The 15,699-nt window shown below is 38.8% G+C and overlaps 1 protein-coding gene across 1 annotated transcript; it reads right to left on the bottom strand.

The window, feature by feature from the left end:
- Positions 1-3,121: 3,121 nt before the first annotated feature.
- urm1 (ubiquitin related modifier 1) lies at positions 3,122-13,623 on the bottom strand. Its single transcript, XM_085463417.1, has 5 exons — positions 13,538-13,623; positions 10,626-10,696; positions 6,352-6,433; positions 4,571-4,619; positions 3,122-4,014 (listed from the first exon to the last, which is right to left on the bottom strand). Exons 1-5 carry the CDS (start codon positions 13,570-13,572, stop codon positions 3,946-3,948), a joined length of 306 nt encoding a protein of 101 aa, XP_085319543.1. The 5' UTR covers positions 13,573-13,623; the 3' UTR covers positions 3,122-3,945.
- Positions 13,624-15,699: the final 2,076 nt, after the last annotated feature.

The raw sequence follows: 15,699 nt of genomic DNA, 5'->3' as shown, positions 1-15,699 counted from the left end.
GTTTTGTTTTGTATCTGTCTCGTTTCAGGTAAGGGACAAACCACATTTATGCATGATATGTAGAAAAAGTCGCGAGACTGGGATAATAAAGTGGAGGAAACCGCATTCTGCCTCATGTAATGTGTTTTTCGGGCTGTGTGCTGTGGTTGGCCCGATTGGTATTTACACTTTGTCGAAGATCTAATCAAGACTGTTTGTTTTAAATGGCAAATATCGACTGGAAGCATCAATGTATTGACTGTCTTTGGCAAATAGGAGAAAGCAGTAAGTTGAGAGCTCAGAGAGTGAGGCCTGTATGCAGCATGCACGCTGTGGATGAGACGAGCCATTGCTAAAAAACCATCGGGTACATTAAGCAGTGAACGGGTTTAATAGACAGACTTTAAGGTTTAACGTTTTCGTTTACCATATAAACTACACGTAATGGAAAATAGCAACAACAATTCCTAAAAATTTATTAATAAACTGAAAACACATCTACAGCACATTATCTCTAAGTAGGGCTCAGCAGACTAAACTCAAGTATCTATTGCTTCCACCACAAGATTCTACGTTGTTTATTTATGTCAAGGTGTAGTAGTATTATATAAAAAATATATATATAGAAAACAAAGAAAAGCAGGGCTTGATGGTGTCAAATATCTGGAGCCAAACAGCGTCATTCATAAATCACGTGGGGCACTTCTTGGCCCATTGGATGCTTCGACGTTATTGTTTTGTTCATAAAGAATAAAACTATACCCACTTCAAAAAGAATGCGATTATTTTACTGAACTATCCATAGGTTTTTTTTTTTAAATTCATAAATATTTACAAAAATGAATTTATAACTTTAACATTTTCGAGCAATACAACCTAGAAACTGTTTAATTCTACATTTGTCAAAAATCATGGAAAATTGCCCATAATTTAATTTCAAAATATGAGCATTTTTTCCTCTTTCTCTCCATCTCTTTTGTCTGCCTGTCTTTCACTCACTCCCTCTCTCTTACACACACACACACACACACACACACACACACACACACACACACACACACACACACAGTATTGTTGAACATTAAAGACTAACCTCACTTAATTCCAGGGGATTAGTGCATCATGTTTGCTCTTATATAAACGCTTCTGTGTCCAACGCAGGGGACATACAGAGGACAAGTATGTTCTCCTGCTTGACATATTGAGAGAGCGTTTTTATTGTAATTTATTACTATCTATTTTACAAAACACTCTAAAATAATCATTTTAAAACAGAGTGGCTGGTGTAATGTCTTCGAACAGTAAACCAGTAACAATTACTCATGTAAAAAAACGAAAAGAAAAAAAACTATTTTATTAGCAATCCATAGACTTAGTGTTTTGCTATTGTGGTGGTAAGCGACTTAGTATTATAACGTGGCGATAGACTCTAATGCCTTCTTTTTATTTTATTTTATTTTTTTAAATTTCGAAGACGATGAAGTAAGTTTTGATTGGCTTAAGTGAAATGTGTATTCCCGCTTTCTCTCTATGGTGTAATCAAAAAATAGAGCAAATTTTGTTTTTTTTTCATCACAATATAAACTTACATGCGATAAAACTACATAGAAAACAAAGTATTAGCTTGACATTTACAAAGCGAAAGAAAAAAGAAAAGCAAGAGGAAAAAATATGGCAAAAATTCGTATATTATTTTCAAAATATAATTTTTTTAACCATGTTGTCAGGTTGATGTAAAATGAACAATCGCGTAAATAAGGCTTTTATGTTTGTTCGCCATTGTTTACTAAGTAGGTGTTTACCTGAGAAAGAGAGAGAGCTTCAGCTTTTTATTTCCACTGTTATAACCAGAGCTGTGAAGCCAGGTCGACTCTCCCACCGTGCAGCAGCAGCATCCTCCACAGTGAGCTAGTCACTGTGCACACTTACCTATATACAGAAATGTAGGCCCAGGTAGCTCTCCAAACCTCAGGTGTTTTTCACCGGATGCACTCATAATCCACATATCAAAGTAGCTACAAACCAGATTTAACTAACCAGCCAAAGATAACCAGAATTTATCTCCACAACTTTACATATCCTTGATATTTAAAGACAAATGATTTATTCGAGCAACAAGCTCTGTTTGTCTCCTCACATTAAACCCCTGTCTCTCTTTGCACACACACACACACACACACACACATTGCTGAGTACATCATCCTCGGCCAGCACTAGCTGACACAGTGCAACGTTTTCTCCTCTCTAACCCCCTCACAGCCTCATTAGCATTTCCTTTCTGCCGGCCATTATATGCTAGTTTCCCGTTGCAAATCGGACTCCACAACCGCGAAAAGGTTTTAGGTCGCCCCGGGCGTTCAAGGGAGGGCAGCCCGGAGGCTAGACCTCGACCTCCCGCAGTGGTGCTGTAGTTCACACCCCACCCACCACCTTCACCACACACACACACAAACATATATGTTACACGCACACACCCCCACCCCCTTCTTATGAATATTCTCCATGAGTTTGGTTATATGAAGGTAAAATCTCTCCCAAGTGTAGTCTAATCAGCCTAAAAATGCGCTGGGAACACACGAGCTGGTCTCAAATCGATCACGTATAAGCTATCATCAGGGATTATCGAAGCGTGATGTAAAACCCTCACTGTGTTAAACATTTGGATAGGCGGCCCCTGTGCGTGATACCACCTTGCAGCCAAAAAATGGACTCCGCTGGAGGAGGGAGATTTTGCAATTGGCAGAAGTAGTAAGACACATTGTGCTTTTGGAATTTGTAACAAAAAATTATACAAATAACACAAATAGAAAAAGGTGCGATATTAATTGCCTAAACACACGGTGACTTGATTTATGATACGAGGTCGATCGCTACGGGAAAAAAGGTAATTTCTAGCGATTTATGCGGTATTTGTAAATTTAAAACGACAGCTGTGATAGTGTACAAATTTATATAAAGAACGTCTTCTTTACTTTAGTTTTTTGGTAGCATTTTTCTGTCGTCTAGGTTTAGAACCCCTCACCCCCCAAAAAACAAGCCAAAATAAATAAATAAAAAATAAAAATAAAAATCCTGATAAACTGAATGTTGAAACAGGGGGCGGGGGGGGAAGTAGCAGAAAAAATGTGACAGAAACTGTGGTACAAATAGATGTATATATTAAAACGAAGGACAATTTTAAAGACAATGAAATTGTAAAAAAATGTAAAAAAAAGGAAAAAAAATTAACCTTTTTTTTTAGACATTTAGGGCAAAATACATTGAGGAAAAACATTTCATAAAAGGTTTACATGAGATTAAAAAATGCTCTCAAGGGGATACAAATACGTTTTTAGGAAGTAATAGACTTGTCAAATACAAACAAACATGTAACTGGCTGTTTGTATATGAACACATTATTGACAGCAACATAACAAATATGTAAGCATATTAAATATCTTTGAGTTGGTTTTAATTGTTTACATATTTATAAACACTTAAAGCACAGTCAGTGTGTAATAAACCATTTATTAAATGTTAATACATTGCTCTGAAACACTAATGGAAGAGGGAGTAACGTGTGGTTTTTTTTTTCCTAAAGTGGTGATTTGCAGCTAATTTTTAACCTTCAGGACAGACATACAGGAAGAGTGTCTGCATGGAGATGAAGGCAGACCCAGTAAGTGTAGATTACTGATATTGGTGCCTGGGAGATGGCCAGTGCAACCAGGATTTGTATCGCTTCCCATTACACCAGTCTAACAGTTTCCATCTTTCTATATGAGAATTTCTCCTCATTCCCATAAAACATCATCAATCCTCTCAGTTGTCGCTGGGCAGGTTGACACATCTGCAACATCCAATAGGGTGATGTGATGCTGGGATGTGGTGGTGGTGGGGCAGTAAGAAGAGATGATGTTGTGAAAAGGCTGAACTGTTAGGAAACATTTAAAATCCTTGCCTTCTTCTTTTTAAAAAAAAATGTTTTTATCCTCCATGAAGAGTAGAAATAAACACAACGTTGTCTTGGTCTTGTAGTTGATAGTCCAGTTCCCCCTGAGGTGTAGAAAACACACAAAATAACTGAGAATCAAAAAATCTGCACAAGTCGCTGAAGAAAAAGCTGCGTTTATTAAAATAAATGTGTGAATCGCTCCTGTTCCCACTGGGGTCCAATCAATGCCAAACTTTTCATTTACATCCCATCCCGAGTCTTGTAATTGAATCAATTCATTTAAACTGTAGTGTTCAGGCTGTGTGTTCATGTAAATATGAGTTCAGATAAGAGACCCCAAGGACAATCTTTCCCCGCAGCTTCTTCCTGATTATATGAAACATTAACACACTGAAAAAATAAAAACAAAACAAACAACCAAACAAGTCAACTTTCCACATCCCCCATCTTTTTTTTGCATTTTTAGTTTTGAAGATGCAAGCATATGTAATCTCAAATAATTTGAAATTAAATGCAGTGAAATTCACGAGAAACAATTTTACATATTGTTAGGAAACACACACACACACACACACACACACACACACACACACACACACACACACACACACACACACACACACATTCTGACAGTAAACATAACTTCCCAGTGCTCACCATCAGTTCCCAGTCTGCATCATTGATAAGTACCAGGATCCCAGGCCTCCTGTGGGAAAACACAACACCATTTTCAGTCAGACGTATCTCCCAAAGGCAACGCAGATTCAACCACAGGCACACACGCGTGTAAAAGGTAGAAACAGGTAGCTCGCTCTCATTTCATACATGCTGTACACAAACATTTCATCAATTTACTACAAAAATACATTAATAAATAAACACCTAAAAAAACCTAAAATAAAAACAAAAGAGATAAAAATCCTAATATTTAAAATAAAAAATATAATAAAGTATTGCCCAAAGATGAAAATCTTTAAAGCAGAAGTCGAAACTATGGGATTTTTATGTTTTTCCTCCCAAATTTCAATCTGTAATAACAATTATAAAAAACGACTATAATGTTTTACACACAGGTTTATTAAAATATGTACATATTTTTAAAAAAATAAAATAATAACTATTGTCAACTACAGATTTGTGTTGGTGCATGGCATGGGGATTTCTTTGACAGAGGCTGACAAACTCTACTAATATCATTCACGGACAACACATTTAAAAAGCGATGAATTCTGCCGAACGTCAAAATCTATGCAGAGACAGGAAGCAATCAAATCAGCTTTTTATCATTATTATTTTTAAGTCTTAAAATGATAAAATGACTATTGAGTATTACATGTCAGAGATATGTGTGAGATTTCCATGTTACAGCCATGGTGACTCACAACCCCCCCACTTTGCTTCTGTTCTTATTGCTGCTAATGTAATATACTGTGTATCTGAAGTGATTTATTTACAAATATGTAATTAATATTTTTACATATTGATCTTATTGTTACAAGTATTATCTGTCATAATTCCTCAAAAACCCAACGTGATAAGAGAAGGTAGAAAATGAGGATATAAAAAAAAGAAAATGTAAATGAAAATTATCAGGGCCCCAAAAATAACAACAACAAACAAATTTAAAACAATTGTCATAATTGTGAACGATTACAGACAACTGTCTTTTAATAAAAGATGCTAATGTGGGTTTTTTTCTTTACTGAAGAGATAACTAAGTCACAATGCCTGTGATCATCTGTCCTTTATCCACCTCTTAGATGCTCTGTGAGAGGAACCTGCGAGAACAAATACACATTTGCAAAAGCATGCATGCACACCCAAAACAAAGCTGTGCTGACAAAGAACAAAAGAATAAAAGAGAAGCTTGTAAACTATATCACACACACAGGATCCATGGAGCATTTTAAAAGATAATGAAGCAGCACCTTAATGATGGTTTGCTCAGAAAACAATGTGTGCTGCAAGCATAAAGCACACACAAACACACATCTCTTCTATAAGGTTTATAGGTAACCCGTCTTTTTCTCCATTCACTGGTTAGATGGTGCTATAAATAGTCCTGCACAAAGGCAGCTGTAAAAGTCAGCCAATCCTATAAGGCTGCTGTGAGCCCACGATCCACACACACACACAAACACGTGTGTGCATACAAGCACAAATACACAAGCATGTGTGATGCGTGTGCACAGGTAATCATCTTACTGAAACCTACAACCTGAAGGCTAGACTCTCCCCCCTCAACATTTCAGCAGTTTTAGCTGCTGGAAAGATTTTTTTTTTTTAAAGCCCCCCTACACACTGTTCCCAAAATGCAAAAATGCTCCCGTAGAGTTATTCTGATCATGTCTGAAAGTTTGTTTGTTGTTTTTTTTTTTCAAATGACAGTGTAATGTAATGAATTACATATCTACTTCAGGTGTGTCCAGTGCACTCACACAGAGTCTCCTTGGACGAACAGCTCAGGTCGTTCCTTCAGCAGGTTCCTTTGGATCCAGACCAGCAGCTGCTTCATGTCCCCTAGAAAACACACAAATACACACACATGACTTCACAAGACGTTGCATTGACTTGCATTCATGTCCTGGAGAATTACCCTAAGCCTAACCATAACTAATATTTACTTAAACTAAAGAGAGACTGCTTACTAAAATGCAATGCTTTACATATTGAAGACTTATTTTTGTGCCCAAAACAGAGGCAGGTCCCCACTGTGTGACTGTGTAAACAGATTTATGTCTTATGTGCGCACACACACACACACACACACGCAGACGACAGGGGTCATAGAGATCAAGGGTTAAGGGTCAAGGTGCATGATTCCAGCCCCCTGGTCGATGTGACGCGACAGAGGCACCAGAAGGGACAGGAAGTGTGTGTGTGTGTGTGTGTGTGTGTGTGTGTGTGTAGGTGCATGTATATTTATGAGTGTATGTGTATGTTGGGGGGAAGGAGAGGACACTGAAAATGGGGGAAGGTTGTCTGATGTCAATGGCCAAGAGCAACATTTTTCACCTTGGTAGAAAGAAATAAAAGAAATTATTTTAGTGTATAAATGATCAAATGGACAATCTAAAGCCTGAAATTTCATTGTATTAACTGAAATGTGTTATTTCATTATATTAAAATAGTAAGGAAAAATGTAAATACATAGATTTTTTTCAAATCATGTAAGACTAATATCAATTTATCTGAAACTTTGTAATTAAGGTGATTTGTTTTGTAAGTACTAAACAAACAAAATCAAACGCAAAACCAGATTTTCAGAGTAGCAACTTTGCTGTCACACATTAAATGCAATGTCTGAGCTTGAACATCAGCGTTACTTGAATTTTCTATGAGTCTGACCTCTTGAACAATCAGATTGACCTTCCCTCAACAAAAGCCTGAGCTAATGACGGCCCCAAAAGCCAACGGCAACGAGAGGTTTTAGAGTAAATCCCTGCTAAATGAATATATATTAGAGTTATGGCTCTCTTTAACGTTAAGATTCAAGGTGTCTGGGCGTTAGCTGGGGTTCGTTTAAATATGGTGCACTGATCTAACGTGAGCACACAAAACTGCAACAGAAGTAAAACACGCACACAATCGCAGAAATTTATTGTTTTTTCTTATGAGTGTTTTCTGGTTATGTGTCTGCGTGTTTGTGTGTGTCCGATCAAAGCTGTCTACTTGACGTACATTGGGGTTGTCGAATCGTGAAAACAATTCAGAGCCAATCTGCAATCGCTGGTAGCCATATGATACACACAGACGCCCTATCAACTAAGCAGAAATGGCCTCCTTGACCAGTTTACACAGGAGCGAATGAACAGAGGAGACGAGGGGACGGAAATGTACAAGGAAAAAGGGAGAGAAATAAACAGTGCAGAGGAAGAACAAATACTCCAAAGCGAGGAGGAGTGCGGCAGCACATATGAGGATGAGTGGATGACACTGAGTCCTCCAAAGCCAGGTGTAAAGAGAAGAATCTGTACCAGGTAGGCAATGAATCACTCAGAGATCCGAGAGTTCAGACGGATCAAAGGCAGAGCTAAAAATCATAATAACACGGCACAAAGGCTGCAGGCTTTACATTAAACAGACTCAGAAAATGCAAGCAAAATACTGAACGATCACAGGGAGGCACATTTGGATTTGCTTTACTTTTTTCAATGCATTATTCTGCTCATTTATAATGCACACTTTCAGTTAGCATTTAGCAGGATCCAGGGTAAGAGATTACACAGAGACAGGCATTGCAATGGGGCTCATGTGCTACTATATGACAAAAAGAGTTCAGGGTTTAATTATTCTTTCATAAAATCAAGATTAAACAACAGTGACTGAATAAAATAACACATAAAAAATAACACTAACATATATATAAATACATTAAAACATTGAGATTTGCAAAGGCATAAAACGTGATGCATAAGATCTTTGGGAGTGAGGTCAGGCACGTGCAGTTTCAAGCCTGTGTGCAGGTTAATTGTAGAGCTGTCTGCCAACTCAGTAGTATAATGACAGAGCTAGTTCTCTGTGGTTGCAGGACTTCATATAAAAAAAGAAATAGCTCCCCCTTTGCAACATGTGCACACACACACACAAAATGTACAAGGCAGGGAATATTGACCTGCACCTCTGTGGGGCTAAAAACAGAACTAATCACTACAGCAGTCATAACTCCTTCTTTGTGGTGACTCCTTTCTTTACACTCCTGCCTGCCTTTGACTATTAGTATTTTTCCCCACCATTACCTCTTATTCACGCTTTCATCCTCTCAGCCATTTACTTTTTTCTTTGGCTCTCTCTTTCTGCATCTCTCTCTTTCTCACCCACACATACACTCATAAAAGCACTCTTCCCCCTCTTTCACTTCACATTTTTTGCCTCTTCTTTTATATTCCAGTCTTTAAACAAACAGGCAAACATACTAAAAGTTTCACATAGAAAATAAAGCAGGGTTGCTTTAGCTCAATATACAGATTAGTGATAATTCAGACTTTAATCAATTAAGCGCTTTTTTTTATTTATTTATTTTTAAGAGGAAACATCAGGCACTGCCTTTTCAATCGATTTCTTGTAAAATGTTACACAGGCCTACAAATATAAATCAACCCCAGCCTGAACCCAAAAGAAAGACTTATATGGATGCAGTGCTTTACAGTTAAGAGACAATGTATAGAAATTAGGTTGGGAGATGAAAAAGGAAAAGATGGAGGTTGCGGAGAAGCTTCGAGGTTCAGGCTTTACGGTCCAGGTAGAGGGGAAAAGAAAATGAGGGACCAAACAGACAAGGCAGAGAGAAAGTGCGTCACAAGCTCGTAATGCATCCTGGGATTGCGGCGTTGCGTGGGCGAAAAGCAGACACAGAGGGAGGGGAGAGAAAGGGCGCCATTTTGATGTCGATTTAAAACCATTGCTGCTTTTTCCTTTCCTTTGGTGCCGGTCTTTTTTAATTTTTTGCTTTTCTGCCTTTGTGCAATTACGACAATCGTGCGAGTGGGATGAGCTATCCATCTTTTTGCTGATGTGACGGGCAAAAATGACGTGGTCCTTAGACTATGGGGGTTTTGTTGCGTGAGAGAGGGTGAGATAGAGAAAGAGAGGGGGTGGGGTTTTTCAGTTGAGGGTCATCAATCACCGGCTGGGGTCAAAAAAGAAATACGAAGGATTCAGAACCCATTATATCTGTCCCAATTGCACCCTCTCTGAACCCACACGCACTCTCACGCACACACTCAGACGTCTGCTGGTTTGTAGCAACATTTCCAGGATCAGCAAACCTACTGAGCGAAGCTACGCCTAACATCACGAGAACAGAGGCGAGTAGTGTTCTGTCAGAATGTGTGTACACCTGTGTCTTTAAAACCCAGAGCTATGCTATAAAGCAAAACATCACCTCTTTCTTTCTCTCACACACACACACACACACACACACACAGGGGTCAGCTGGCACAGCAAGGTCACATGAAGCTGACATTCCCTGTTCTGGTCAACTTTTGTCTTTTTGTTGTCGTGGTAACGTCAGGACCATGGATGAACACCCTTTGTTTAAACAAATACCAAAGACACATATTTCTCTGGTTTGTCCGCCGTTTCTGTGACACGCACACATATGTTTTCAATAAATTTACTACTCATTTTAACCTCTAAGAAGCCATATTTTTAATATACTCATTTTCCTCAATGACCCTGGTCCTAAGTTGATTTTCTGGGGAGGAAAAAGTCCAGCTGAAAGCAGGTTTTCCTTTCTTCTAGGCTGAATGACCTGTATTAATCCAATCTGTTTGGAGCCAGAGGTACAAAACTTGCAATGTAGAAATAATCAAATAATCATCTCTTTAAATCCCTGCCTATCCTTTCCAAAGCAAATATTAGACATTTTTGCACATTAAAAAGTTCTCATTAACACATGCACAGGATTACAAATTGCCTGCTGTGAACAAACCAAGGCAGTGCATCTGTGCACTGCTAGACAGAGGACCTGCAGACCACTCATCAAAACAAAGACTGATAAGTGTACAGTTTTTTCTTCAACAGTCAAGCTGTGCTGTATATATAAATGTACCACCATGAACACATATTGGGTACTAGCAGCTTTCTTTGATTTGTCAGAACTCAGAAACAATGGTATGGTCCTTAAGGTTTAATAGACACTGATGCAAACAGTGGAAGTCTTTTAGGCTCTAATTTTGACGTGTACAAACAGGGGACTGGTGATACTTACAAGGTTCTGACTGGCTTGGAAGAGTCACGTGATGCTTCTTCACACCATTAAATAGCAGCTCTGCTCCTCCTCTATACAAAGAAAGAGCAGATATGCAAATAAAGAATGTGTGTGTGGCACTTCATCGAATAACTACCAAAGCTAGGCATTTATAACTTCTACAATTACAATCACATTTAAAATAATTATAACAACATAGTTAGAGAAGGTAGAACAGAAAGGACTTGGGGAGAAAAACATTATTTTAATAGGTAAAACAAAAGACTACAAAACATAGTGTAGAAATAGATGATTACATCTAATGCAGTTTAATTATTATGTAGGGTACTTTTTTTGCAGTCTCTGGCAGATTGATAGTGATTGTAGAGCCAATAAAATCAGACACAGTGACACCGTCACCCCTCAGTGGAGAGGACATAAATCTTATGTAACCTCCACAGGTCTATGAAACAACATTACTTGTGAACTGTGTATATTATCTATACAATTTCTTTGTTTTTCTGCTTTAAAGGTTATGCTGCCAACTTAGGCCCGTGTCTGAATTACCTACTAAAATAAAATTGCTAATCAGTTTCCCCAGCTTTGGTGTTCCTCTTCATCTTTTCAGACTGTTTGTTTACTACTTTTACATTTGGGTCATTGTCACTACTAGTAGTGTTGAGATGATACCTGAACCCTACAGAGGTTACCCAGGTAGTCCAACTCCTCCAGGTTGGCACATCAATACATGCCACTGCCAGAATGTTTGCTCGGTCTCTCAGCCCAGTCCCAAGATCATGGAGGAGATTCCAGGATTCAGGCAGTTACTCTAGGAGAGCTGGACAAGGCCATAGAAGGTCCTTAACACATATCTGGTCATTTGTGCAAGGAGGAACATAGAAAGGACTGCCAGTACCCTGCAACATGACCTCCACCAGGCCACTGATGAGACTGTTTATGCTTCTTTAGTCAGAGACAGACTTCATGAGGGTAGTCCGATGGTCTGACACCCTATATTGGGCCCTGTGCTCTTCGCAGATGAGAGCGGATTCACCCTGTGCACATCTGACAGACATGAAAGGGTCTAGACAAGCCATGCAATACATTATGCCGCCTGTAGCATTGACTAGTTTACTTGTGTGTCAGTGATGGTCTGGGGAGGCATATCCATGGAAGGACCCAAAGACTTCTACACGCTAGGCAGCCTGACAGCCATTAGATATTAGCATAAAACCTTTGGATCCAGTGTCAGACCCAACACTGATGCAGTAGGTCCTGAGTTTCTGCTGGTGCACAACAATGCCTGGCCTCATGTGGTGAGCATATGAAGGCAGTTCTTTGAGGATGAAGGAATTGATACCACTGACCAGCCCCCACGCTCGCCTGGCCTAAATCCAACAGAACACCTTGAGGACACTATGTTCCATCACCATGTCCAGGAGCTCAGCAATGCTCTGGTCCAGATCTGGGAGGAGATACCCTCAGACACTATCGTCTCACCATCATCTCATTAGGAGCATGCCCCAATGTTGTCAGGTATGCACACAAGCATGTGGGAGCCATACAAATGACCATTTTAAGTTATTTTTAATCACTTTGATTTTCACATTGTCTTTGAATTAAGCCCTTTGTAGGTTGACCATTTTCATTGCATTACATTTTGTTACATTTTTTTGTGGCTAGTGATGCAATACAGCTTCATGGCAGTATTTTCTCTTTTTTCACCATTGCCTCACAGAAAGCCAGGTTCAGATGTAATTTAACTTTCTATGTTTTACCCATGCGTGCACATGTTCTCTCTTGGTATTCCAGCTTCCTCCCAGAGTCCAAAGACATACTGCCATCAGGTTGCAAATGTATTGTCAGTGGATGAAGGCAAGCAATCAGAACTTGACAGTTATTTGCAAGGACCCTGTAAGTGAAACTGCCACTGTGTAGCAGAGCCATCAGATCGTTAGACTGTAGTTTAGGGGGTTTCCTTAAATTTGTCATCTCTTTGCATCATAGAAAATCACATTACGTGTGCTTAGATTTGATATCGCTTTCTTTCAGTTTGCACTTGTATCAGTCTAGGACAGCTAGTCTCAAATCCTTATTTTCTCAAGCAATTCTGACTCTAGCCAAAGTCTGAGGTTCACAGTAGTCGTTGATAGTACTTCTACTGGTTACCTTATACTCAGCACTCTAGATTAATCTTACTTACCGAGTTTGTCAGTCTAGTACCATCATCTGCCAAAAAGTGATTTACAATGTTTCTATATAGACTGTAATGAACAGGATATATGAATTCGTTACATATAAAATAAAGATAAAACAAAGAAATGTTTTGCAAGTATTTTTATGACTGCAACTGTACCTACATCGATCTACCGGTAGTCCTTTTTGGTCACTAATGTTTAGAGAACTGTTATGTTATCTTTATTGCGATGTCTGCTGCCCTCTTGGCCAGATTCATCTTAAAAAAATAATACATTTTAATTTCAATGAGACTTCCTACCCGGATTTCAAAAAAAAGATCAAATGAAAGTCTATTTGTTTAAAAAAAACTGACTGCAGCTTCGTCCTTGTGACAGAAACGCTCTCTCAAGCTCACGTTTAATTGATATCATTCATGAGCGATATGTCACATTGACATATTTTTTTGACAGATTATAGGCAAAAAGTCATCCATAACCATTTAAATTCCAGCAAACTTTTTTTTTGGAATACCGGAAATTACTTTTTGGTACAACGTTGGGAAAGACTCCGTGCTGAGTAAACGAGTATCAAGCAGTGGAGGAGGCAGTCGGCTGGCAGGACTTTCCGCTATAGCAGTTTTCAGTTGTGCAGCTGAGAGCGTTTTCTCCCTGTTCACACGATAACCGTCTTAAGCTAACAGCGAGGCTCTGTCTGTGTAACTCAGAGACGAACACACACACTCGATAGTCGCTTACCCAAACTCCAGATGAATCGCTATGGACGCTGCCATATTGTCGGCACATGCAGGAAGTATTGGAGGGGGAGTCGGAAATGACGTATTTGGAAGCGGCAAATTATTATCGTTTTCTGTCAAATCACGTGGAGACGTAACCGTCAATCTGTTTAAATCATACATCATTATTATTATTATTATTATTATTGCGTTGGAAACAAACATATTTATTATTTATTAAACAAACCACTAAAATATGGATTCATATGCAGACTGTAAGTAAACTATACAAACATTTATTTGAATTCCATTAAAAGTTACTAGGTTACTGGTTTTATTAATTTACTTGTTTGTGAACAATTAAATCGGTTACTTTTACTTGATGTAATGATAAGAAGCGGTTTTGAGTTCTTGTGTAGATATGTCTGTCTGTGGACACATTTTGTCAAAGAGCTCAAGTCACAACCTTGCAAGTCAGACTTAAAATATCTTACAGGCGTCTACCTTGGACGTAAATGAAGGCTGAGTTTAAATATGGGTGTGATCCAACTCATGAATTCTGCATGGCAGTACTGGGAGGAGTGGTGGAGGGAAGTAGGAAGGCACCCTTTCCATGTAATGCCACTGTGCCACACACTTTTTGATTTGTAACTCCCTGGAGCATCTTTATCTATCACCTTGGGAGTGTAACAGCTACTGCAAATTGGTAGGTGTATACTCGTATAAGTCAACATGACAGCACTGCCACTGTGCAAGATAGTCACAAAAATTTTAAGGAGGGGACTCCAGTTTAGGGGTTTATATTTGAAAGTGTGAATTAAACCTTGTTTAGTTTTTTAGCTGTAGTTAAATGTTTCGTAGTTGTGAAAATTAGAATGTGTTTTAAATTAAAAAATTCTTTATCTACGTTTTGAGTTATTCTCTTGTATATTAAGGCCTTTGAAATGTTTCATATTTGTAAGGCAAATATTACTCCATGCTATTGTTCCCATTTAAAAGCTGATATTCCCTTGTACTTTACCTTATTTTAATTAGAAGGTATTAGTTCTCTCTCGTCAACATGTATTTGCACTCTGCCTATTAATACTAAAGCATGCATAAGCATGGAACTACACTGTCTATTGCACCTTTCACACATGCATCCTCAGTCATGCTGGTGACAGTTCCAGCCATAGGTTACAGAATGTGAAGGATGAGGAGGGGGTGGGAGAGGAGATGGTCAGAGGTTTGAATTGCAAATCTGCTGCCGTCTGTTGGCGTCCAAGCCTTAGCAGGCCCTTCCTCGTCTTTATTCATGTGTTAATGAGGAGTCACTGCAGGGGCAGATAGACAGATCGACCAGGGGCCTGGAGGGTGTGAGGGGAGTGTGAGGTGTGGGTGGGGACACAGGCGGGAAAATCCGGGAGTACTCTGATGGCGGAGGTTGCAGTGGCCGTTCTGAAAGACAATGAAGACATGATGATTATGATTGCAGTCTTTTGTCCCTGCTGCAATGAGAAGTATCCAGACGAGTGAAAACAGCCACGGGGCGAGCTCAGAGGTGTGGGTGGGATTTTTATGGCCATAAGTTTCATGGTTATAGAGTGAGTTATCCAGTAATGATCACACCATCGCTGCTTGTCATGTCACATTTGCTAAGCTGTGTTGAGGTTCATGTACAGTTGTTATGCATAGTGTGCCACATTTCTGTGGAACAAAGACGGATTTTACTTGCTTCTGTTTAAAGAACAGTCACAGCAGTGACCATGACGCCTTCAGTTCAGTACTGAGTAAACCTGAATCTTTTTTTTCACATGCATTATTCCTAAAACTTCAAATCACATTTTCTCTGCTTTACATGTTAAAGGAAGCCAACTGATGGCTCAAATGTGCATCTTCTGCAAGATTTTTTTGAAAGGGCCTATTTGAAGTTATTAAAAAAAAGGACTAATCTAATTATCATGCTGCAGTTCTTTTCTTCCTCTTTCTCTTCTTTTTATTTTTCATTATCCAATACCAGGCTTTACATACCAGTTTTAATAACAATTTTATTGCTGTGCTCAAAATATGAGTTAAAACATATGTAATTATCAGATATCTGAACTGGATTATTCTTAATTAGCTTACAATTTCATTCTATGAAAGAAGATTGGTGACCCGATCGGCCTGCTATCATGCTCCACCTTCAACACACATACAGTATAT

This window comes from Copadichromis virginalis, linkage group LG7 (genome assembly GCF_057382275.1).
Source record: "Copadichromis virginalis isolate Kocher_CV1m ecotype Utaka linkage group LG7, C_Virginalis_male_GT1.1, whole genome shotgun sequence".
In the NCBI taxonomy this organism is placed as follows: domain Eukaryota; kingdom Metazoa; phylum Chordata; class Actinopteri; order Cichliformes; family Cichlidae; genus Copadichromis; species Copadichromis virginalis.
This window is presented reverse-complemented; position numbering and strand designations above follow the sequence as displayed.

Excerpts from the sequence above, each read along its gene's own strand:
- urm1 (XM_085463417.1), bottom strand. The coding sequence starts at position 13,572 with ATGGCAGCGTCCATAGCGATTCATCTGGAGTTTGG. Across the intron at positions 4,620-6,351 it reads TTCGTCCAAGGAGACTCTGT|GAGGCCTGGGATCCTGGTAC; the intron begins GTGAGTGCACTG and ends GTTTTCCCACAG. Across the intron at positions 4,015-4,570 it reads ATGCAGACTGGGAACTGATG|GGGGAACTGGACTATCAACT; the intron begins GTGAGCACTGGG and ends TCTACACCTCAG.